General features: G+C 37.5%; 1 protein-coding gene across 1 annotated transcript in view; it reads right to left on the bottom strand.

Moving 5' to 3' along the window:
• Positions 1 to 9,854, bottom strand: part of LOC108800300 (dynein heavy chain 11, axonemal-like) — a 321,998-nt gene that overhangs the window by 119,592 nt on the left and 192,552 nt on the right. Inside the window, exons 57-58 of the mRNA XM_018572279.1 lie at positions 8,504 to 8,665; positions 469 to 702 (exon numbers count right to left, since the gene is read on the bottom strand). Coding sequence (XP_018427781.1) covers positions 469 to 702; positions 8,504 to 8,665 — 396 coding nt within the window. The remainder of the gene's footprint in view (positions 1 to 468; positions 703 to 8,503; positions 8,666 to 9,854) is intronic.

Raw genomic sequence — 9,854 nt, 5'->3', positions numbered from 1 at the left:
CTGCATTTATATCTATAGTGTTAGGGCAGCCTTTTCGTTTGAATGGGTTGCCCAACACATCACAACAGACCAAGAGTCAGACACACAGCTTTTTCGGTATCTCACTGCACCACACATTCAAGCATTTTGGGCCTGGCACTGCCCTGCTGCAATGCGCATCTGTTGACGAGGTGCATTGGAGTGCTACGAGTGCCATTCAGAATAAACAGCACCACATTGCACCAATGCGTGTAACCAATATGTACCGCAATGCACAATGCAACAGTGTGAATAGGCCTTTAATAAATAAATAAGTTATATATATATAGATATAGAGATATATAGATATAGAGATATATATCTATATATATTTACACAGATATATATAGATATATAGATATATATAACAGTCATCTGTTGGATCTTATACATGCGGGGGTAGAAAGGAAAAATGTCATTACATGATCACATCAGCCTTGCTAGCGTTACCTGAAAAGCCGTTGTTTGCAATTTCTGTAGTCCATTCTCCAGTCTCTCAATCTTCTGCAGCAGCTCTCCTCTTTTCTTTCCCAGAAGATTCCAGTACAATTTAATAAGTTCCAGGAAGCTCTTTGGAGTGGTGTAGTTGTAATGCTTTTCATTCTGCTGATACTTGACGCTGACTTCATTTACACTTGTATGTGCAAATGTTATGAACTGGCTAATGGAATTTTTTACTTGAGGCTGGAAGAATAATGGAAAGGTTACACACTCTCCGTTCCTGCATTAGCGGCTAACAATATAATAATGATATACTTCCTGACTGTATGTATTTCATAATGGAAATTAACAAGAAAAATGAAAAGAGGACCACCTGAATTCTAACATTTATTTCCAGCCCTCAGGGAAGTTTACATTGTAATGGAGCAAATGAAGTCAGCATTAAAGGATTAAGCTCACATTTTCCGCCTTTAACATTTTTTTTCTGTGGATCCCTCATTTTGTCAGTTTTAATTAATCATCTTTTGGCATATCTTAATGCTTCTTCACTTTTCTGTTTTCTCCACACATCTGGTCTTGTTGGCAGCTATATTTACATACATCAGAAAAATTGCAGCTGGACTTCACACGTCATTTCGGTGCTGCTGATCCCCTCCAGATTCCTTAAGCCACTTCCTATCTTCATGCACTTTCTCTACTAGTGGCTGTTCATCCTTGCTCAGGACGGGGTCTCTGATGGTGACAATAGTGCAACATGCGGCTTGCTCTCTATATTAGGAGTGTGTGTAAAGTGGGTGACAACACAGGAGAGGAATTGGCACAAACCATTGTCACCCCATGTCAGGAAGTGCCAGTCACATCATGTATTATTTAATTAAAGCTGCAGATCTATAATGATTAAAAATTAATGTATAATGTATTGTAAAATATTAGGAATCTCATTGTTACTTCAGTAGGAGCAAATATTATAAGCAGCAACAACTGCTGCCGGTTGTGCTATGAACTCCCATCATAATGAGAAAACAGTGGCTGATACAATATTGTAATTTTCTTATTTATTTACAGGAAAATTTTAATGTTGTTTACTGTACAGCTGTTTCTGAATGCTGCTTTTACTTATAATGCAGCTTATCAATCCTCACATGTGGTGGCTGCATTCATGTTTTCTTAGTCTTTTATCTTTGTTTGTCTTGTGCAAAAGTAGGCAAAAACTTTCTTCGTTTATTTTCTTTTAAGGCTGTATGTAACATTCAGAAAATACTGCACTATGACCACTAGGTGGAGCTGAGGAGCATAAGAAACAAATTCACATTTCCTATGCTCCCCAGCTCTATCTAGTGGCCATAATTCAGTATTTTGCAAATGTCACATTCAACCTGAATACAAAAATATACTAAGAAAGCTAATTTCTGCCTTTATTTTCACAGAATGAACATTCACAGAGATGAGAAGGGCAAATGGCTCTGTGAATTGTTTATAAGTACACCCCTTCCTGTCTTAGGGTGGCTTCATTCTATAGAGGAGCAACAGAGCCACCTATCGACAGCAGCATTGTCACCCTGTAAATAGGGTTGTGTTAGATTAGATTAACTAGCAGATTTAGATGGACTTAACTAACTTATTAAATCTGATATCCAGCTAACACTCTTCTAGTAGTTACAGCATGAGTTTTTTTTCTCCCTTTTGGGATAAAGGTTTTACGTAAATGGATAAAAGCTGACCGTAAGCACCCCTCTCAGTGTTAAATGAATTCTCTCAATCCTCTAACTGTTATTTTTGCCGGACAGCTTGGTCTCTTAAAGGAAGATGAAAATATCAGACTTACTGGCTGGATTACCAGGTAAAAATAACATTAAAAAAACCTAAAAAAAAAAATAATGCAGTCACCAAATTTAAGAACTGGTAAACTGCAATATATTAAATTTTTGCTTTTGGGTTTAGATACACTTGAAAAAGTTCGACTACATGGAAAGCATCTATGGTTTTGATTTCCTGTGTTGAAACGATTAAGTTTCCCAATAATAAATGATTTATGTTTGGCAGAATGTCATTTGAAATACCCTGTCTTTGGAAAAAAAAAAAAAACCTTTATTTTTTTCTCCAAATATTTTCTTTGACAGCATTCACTGATGCCGTTTAGAAATGACGGATTCCTCATGCATTGGCTACACTTGTTTGTAGGCATTCAAGGCTGCTCCCCTGCTTTGCATGGCAAATGTATTTTCACAGCTGTCAGGATGATGGACAGAGAGAGAATGATCGAGGCGATGATCCCTGTTTGTTATTGCATACAATAGCCCTGTAGGAATCGTGATCTGTTGGAGAGACAAACGGTGTCCTACTCTGGAACATATTAAGTTTGTCTCCAAGACACACATGGCTTCACTGGGGTGCCTAACCTCATTCATAATAGATACTAATCTTCTCAGGGCTGAATGATGACAACACTTCCTGCCCTTCACGGAATTAGAGCCGGGCTTTATCAAAGGACTCAAACAGCCGACTAATTAGACTAATTCCCTTTGTCATGAATTATTTATTTCCATTGGTAACTGATCACTGTGACATTAATGGGTTCTGCTCAACTTGGTTTCTCTGGTACACACTAAAAGCCTAGTGTTTAATAGACGAAACAAAAAGTTATTTTCTTTCAGGGCCATGGTATGGAGAAGAAGCATTTGCAGAGCCTATAATTGCTTAAATAATACAAGTTTGCCAGGCAGATCTCTCACCAAAGATGGCAGGTGGTGAGAGTACTGTTCATACTCCTTAGCAGCACCAGGGCCCCTTAACAATGGACTCGGATTATCCCTGTTGTGGCATACACGCGGTGAAACGCTAGTTATGGGATCATGAACACAGATACATTTAGGGACATACAACAGAAATTGGAGGTTTTCTCTGTGCCTGGGACTACGCAGCTGATGTGTACAGCCGCCCATAGAAATGACTGTCTGTGCGCATGTATGCTAGTAAACCAGCGTAGAGCTATGCACAAAAGGGTGAAGAGTTTGGAGAAGGCAGGAGAAGTGAACAATCCAGGACAAAATAGCCGATTTGGAAACATTCTCCAATTCAGCTCACTTTCCTGTTTAGCTATGTTGTACTAGATGGTTCCCTTCTCCTGTTCATTTCAGGCCATTTTAACGTTTTTTTGTGTGTTTATGAGCATTTTTTTGCATGTTTTCAGGTGTTTATGTTTAAGCCAAGGAAGGCTAGATACAAGAAGGAGGACACAAAATCATACAAAAAAAGCATTATGGGTGGAATCTATCAAAACTGGACAGAATCTGGATCAGCTTCTCTCTTTAGTTTGTTCAGTTAGGATTTGGAAATGAAAGAGAGAAGATGATTAGTTGCCATGCACAGCTACTCCAGATTTTCTCTGCTCCAGTTTTGATAAAACCCCCTCTTTGAATGTTTTTTTCAGTAATTTTTTAGGTTCTCCCATTAATGTCTACGGGACCAAAAACAAGATTCTATCCAAACAGGAGCTCGTTCTTATTTCAAGCTTCAAGCTATAAGTGACAGATGACAAAACACTCAGGTATAAATGAGCACCATTACAAATTAAATTCTTCATGTTGAGTGGTGTCGTGCTGAGGGAAACCCGCAGCAAAATGCTCAGGCTTGAATGGGGGCTAAGTGATCACAGGCATTTTTCAAAATGTTTTCAAGTTCAAAAAAACTCTGTAACAACAATTGACTTTGTTTCTTAGAAATGCTCAGAATCACTGAAAAGATGATTGAATCTAGAGAGGGGGGAGATAATAACAGAAACATCTAACAGGCCAAATATGGATGGCCATCCCATGTGAGTCTGGTAATTTGAAAAGATTGTCTTATCATTTCTAATATCTGGTTGTTAGGCTGTCTTCACCTTTCTGATAGTTTACATTTCAAGTCCAATAATGTATTGTTGTTACACTTTGTCCATGCAGAGAGACTGTTAGAAGCAATCTATGCAATGTGCAGAAGTGAAGGGATTTCCAAAGGTATAATTTCACACTAAGAACCCATGCTAAATACGCATGCTACCACAACAAATTAAACACTGTTGTAGTACATTGCAGTGCCATTAATCTGAATGGCAGCTTGGTGAATAGACCCCTGTGTAGTACATTGCAGTGCCATTAATCGGAATGGCATCCCAGTGCACCTCTTCAATGCACAACAACATGTTAGAATTATAATGCACCATGACGCTCGGTCTTGAACCATCTGTTGTGGTGTGCAGTGTTAAAAAAAAGGGGCGCACATCTGGTTTTCTGTGCACTGTAGTGTGCGTTGGCAACCCATTTAAAATGAATGAGCTGCCTTAATGCAACAAACCTTATGCTGTGGAAACTGTACTTTTACATGCAATGGACTGTAGGCCCTGAAAGAAACTATAGGCATCACACCCAGATGTCAGAGGAGAAGCTCTGGTGGAAAACGCATTCATTAAAACTCTGTTGCATTTCAGCTACAATGATTTAGTCACATGTTACAGTCAGTTTCATTATTTAATTATTCATTTTGCAAATAACCAGGTAATGTGTTTACAGCGTTGCTTTGCTTTGCTGCTACAGTGGGCTGGTACATTTATAGTTTGTGTCTATGCATTTCATATATCGAGGACATTTTCTGAGGTATTTTTGTATTACCTGCTTATAAATGTATTTTTATATCTAGCTTTTATATGCCTATTTTTCTATATGCACTAGTAGAGATGAGTGAATAATCAAAGATATGCTCCATTGACATCATATATCTTTTTCCTTTTAGCCGTTGTATGTTTATAATGGAAGTACAAAAATGTTGTTCAGTTTTCTTGCTTCAGTCTACGCACTCAATAGAGATGAATGTGAAAGCCTAAATCAGTTCTCACATGAGATTTTGTTTTAACATAAAAACATACTTAAAAACAGATTTATTTATAATTTCCTTATGAGTGACATGGCCTAACAAATTATACAGAGGTTAATTATAATACCGGGAACACGGGATTCTGGAAAATTCTCACACTTCGGTTGCCATGTTACTATGAGCTGATATTCTTAGAAGGATGCTTTTTTGGTCGCTTTCCTGTTGTTTCTGCCTAGTTCTAAATAGCTTGTATTAACACAGGGGGTAAGTAAGGGGCTCTAATGCTTTTGGGGGATTCCAGCCCTCATGCTTGCTGGGAATAAAACAGAAAGCTCAGGATTTGGCATTTTACATGACCACAGATTTAGGTAAGTACCGTAGTTTGGACTTTTAGATTAGGTTCCAGCAATTGATTAGGGAAAAGGCAGGGGGCAAGGGGTGGAGATGAGCTATGCTTGGAATTTAGCCTTACATTTTTATGTGTGTTTCATATGTTTATTTCTGAAGAAAGTTAGCTTGCATGAGCTGCAAGAAATAAGCAGAAAAATCTATCAAATCCCCCACTATGATATTCATTTATAAGCAGTCCAGTTCTAAAGGTCCATATGTCTATATAATCCTCCTTATTTGCCAGATCGATTTGCAGCTTCTTTGACAGCACAAGGATGCAAGAACATACAAGAACCTCAAGACAAAAAAGTGCACAAATCTGGCATGATGAACCTTGCGCCTCCTTTCAGATTGTAAGCACTCACGATCAGGACCCTCCTAATCCTCTTGTATTGGATTTTATTGTAACTGTAATGTCTCCCAACAAACTGAAATCTTTAAAGAGGGAAAAACCTACAATAATGTGGTTGCATAAATATGCACACCCTTAAACTACTACTTTGCTGAAGCACATTTTGAGTTTATAACAGCATTCAGTCTTTTGGTGTAGGAGTCTATCAGCATGGCACATCTGGCCTTGGGAATATTTGCCCACTCTTCCTTGCAAAAGCGCTCCAAATCTGTCAGATAGTGAGGGCATCTCCTGTACACAGCCCTATTCCTCCGTGACTGAAGCCCAGCCCTTGTATGGTCACATGTGAATGTAACACCTCATTTGTTTTGTATGTGAATAAAGTATGTTTTTATTTCCCCAGAGTTATGCACTTTTCCTACATCAAGTGTTTTTTCCCCCATCAGTGGCTATTATATAGGCTCAGGACAGTCCCTTTTTTAAAATACAATGGCCCTACAGTAACTAAAGATGCTTAAACTAGTTTGTGTAGATTACTTTACATCATTGCTGTCTGCAGCAGTTTTTAACTACCAGCCTGTTTTGCTCCTAGTTCACAAAGGTTCTCTGACGATAAAGCAGGTACAAACTGAAATATGCAAAAGTTGTTAAACAAAACTCTAGAAATGCCGGGCAAAAGGAAAGCAAGAACATCCGTCAATAAATAAGTGCACTTTATGTGCAAGAAACGTTTGCAATTATTGTAAATATATTTTACAGGAGGGGGTTCACAAAAAAACAGGAATCAAGGTATATATTATACCAGCATGGTGTATGTTAAACCCCAGGCAGCCAGCAACTTGGAAAAAATACCCAGGAGGCTTCTGTTCCAAATTCGATTCCTAAATAACCATATGAAAGCCTGAATGAACTGAACACAAACAACACATTCAGCTGCGGTAGAAGTTATTCCTAAAGTAGGACATAATTGATGCCATTATTCAAATATAATTTGTAAAAAAAAGTCTTCAATTTGGGAGTCAATGAAAAAAAAAAATATTAATGTCTTACAAATATATATATATATTTTTAAAAAGATTACCAGTAGTGGCATGTTTAATGCTATGGCCAATTCTGAATTCATTAAAGCAGATGCTCTTCGGTTTGAAATTTTGTTGAACAGTTTGGATTTAGGATAAACACTCTTTTTACATTCCCTGGCTGAATTCCACAACTGAATTGTAAATCATTTATAAGGCATACGCAACTATAACAACATCCTTGAGGAATATAAGATTTGTGGTGTAAAAAGAAGATGACACATTTCAGTGTCACAGAAAGACGTGTTTATAGCACATGCCATGCCATGGTGTATTATTAAAAGAACAATTGCAAATGATCAACTTTATTCAGCTTTATTGTTGTAATGATAGTTGTTACAATGAACTATCCATACAACATAATTATATATTGGCAATTTGCAAGTTTTTATTTTTAATTGGTTTTACTGCTAACTAGTAAGCTAATGCATAGATCAGCGATAATATGTAAAATGCAGTAACCAATACCAACCAATGAGAAACCAGTAAAAGTAAAACAAAATAATTCAAGATTCCACCAAAACTGGCAATTAAAGCAAAACTGTGCAAAAACCTGATTGAAGGTTTTCCTTTCATGTCATGAACTGAAGACATTCATTCTTTTGAAAAGAATGCTAAGGGTATTAAATTACAAGAGAACCAGTAGCTTAGTGCATCACATTCACACTACAACGCCCATGTATCTGTAAAAAATAAATCAAGGCACCTGGACTTACTGCATTTTTCTTGAAGACGTTTCTCTGGACATCAGACTAGCTCTCTCAATTCAGAATTGACAAAGCTAGTCGGATGACCAGCAAAACACCTTCAAGTAAAATAAAGCAAGTCCAGTTGCCTTGATTTTTTTTCTATACTCTATAATTTTTATCCTATAAAAACAAGTCTCCAATAAATCACATTCTCAAACAATTAATCCCCACACAGCTACCTCCTCATGCATCACTGGCCCCTCCCTTTTAGATTGTAAGCCCATGCAGGCAGGGTCCTCCTTACCTTCTTGTCTTGAATTGTATTGTAATTGTAATGTCTTCCTTACATTGTAAAGCGCTGAACAAACTGTTTATGAATAATAATAATAATAAAAAACAAGTTTGCTTTAAACCACAGCTCCAGTGTCCAATGCACGTTTAGAGGTTCTGAAAACAATCTCTATGAAGTGCTACCAACAGTATTCTGAGAGAGAAAAGAGTGGTGGTAGAGAATGAAAACAGATCATATGTGAGTTGACGTCAGCCAACAAAAACTGTCAAAGAGATTTGCCCTACAGTCCAGGCCCAGTGACTAAGGAAATGGGAAATGGGGTAACATTACTACAAACCCCTGGCCATGCTTACTCTCTAAATTTTCAGATTTCACACAGCAACATCATACTTACATCAACTCCTTCCAACTTGTGGATGAAGCTACTACTGACTGATTGCAGAGCAACAGGAGGCCAGGAGTGGAACCAGTCTATTGCTGTACAGTTCACCAGGGCTGGGAACTTTCTTGCTCTGGTTCTCAAAGTAAATCCCACTGGTGAGAAACACAGGACTACCTGCAATAAATGAAATCATGAAAAAAAGGATTATTTTTTTAAATTTCACTTTTTAATCAAAAAGCTAAAATGTTCGGATATGATCCACAGTACATGCAAAATCCATCCCATAGTAGAAATAATAAAATGCTATATGTTATCATTTACATTTATTCTATTTTAGTGTTTCCTAAAGTGTAAGTGGCATATCACTGGTCGTACATATAATGCATGCCAGGGATACACATTTAATAGAAGGATTGAATAAAACCAGAGAATTGAACCTTTCCGTCAACAGTAAAAATACCTGTTTTTACCTGACTATCTCTGACGCTATACTAGGGTAGTCACTAGAGGGAGTAGGATGACTGTGGGTCAAAAGTATCCATTATTGAAGTTTTACACTTTGGCCATATGGCAGTAAATGTTTACTTGATTGGATGCTGCATCTCTCAAAGGGTAATAGAGGCAATTTACAGAGACTTAGAGTGGCATGGAGAAGGGATGGTGAAGAGGGTCAAATGTCAGTCTTAGCAAATACATCAGACAGGTATCTGGCCCAGTGTTGTCAAGTGGCATATGTAGCCCACAATCTACCACCAATGCCATAATTAAAGATGCCATTTAAGCGTGGCAAAGGTTTGGACTGTATCAGGACAAGGACTAAAGCGCCAATTGGTTGTAAATATATAAATCATGTTATTACCATTCACTATCTGTATAATCCTTTATCCAATCATTGGCTGTCACCATCCTTGTGCTATGCAAATTACCTGTAGCCTCAGGCCTACCTTAAAAAACATGTTTGCACCCAGAAAAATAAAATATGACACTGCCAGTGTGAGTTAAGTAGGGTAACATGCAAATAATAGTTTAGTCACTCTTCTCCACTTCTTTTCCCTCATTTCACCAGCGAGAGCAGACACTTTTCATAAAGGTACATATGGATATACCATATGACTTTACAACATCTCTCTTGCAATGAATAATTAAATATATGTTTACACACACAGAGGCTTAATGGTTTATAGTAAACATGTAACCTCTCTAAATTTGTTTCGTTTCGGATCAATTAGAATTTTTATTTTTTTCATTATTAGGATTTCGGATCCATCCGAATTTTTGTTTCAGAACGAAGTCACATGATTGTGCCTGTAATGCAAACCCCAACAGCCCCCAAAAAAAACATTTGATCGGATGAATCTGACAT

This window comes from Nanorana parkeri, unplaced genomic scaffold (genome assembly GCF_000935625.1).
Source record: "Nanorana parkeri isolate BGI_ZX_2015 unplaced genomic scaffold, ASM93562v1 scaffold44, whole genome shotgun sequence".
NCBI lineage: Eukaryota > Metazoa > Chordata > Amphibia > Anura > Dicroglossidae > Nanorana > Nanorana parkeri.
The sequence above is the reverse complement of the archived record's forward strand: the minus strand, read 5'-3'. Positions and strand labels throughout refer to the sequence as shown.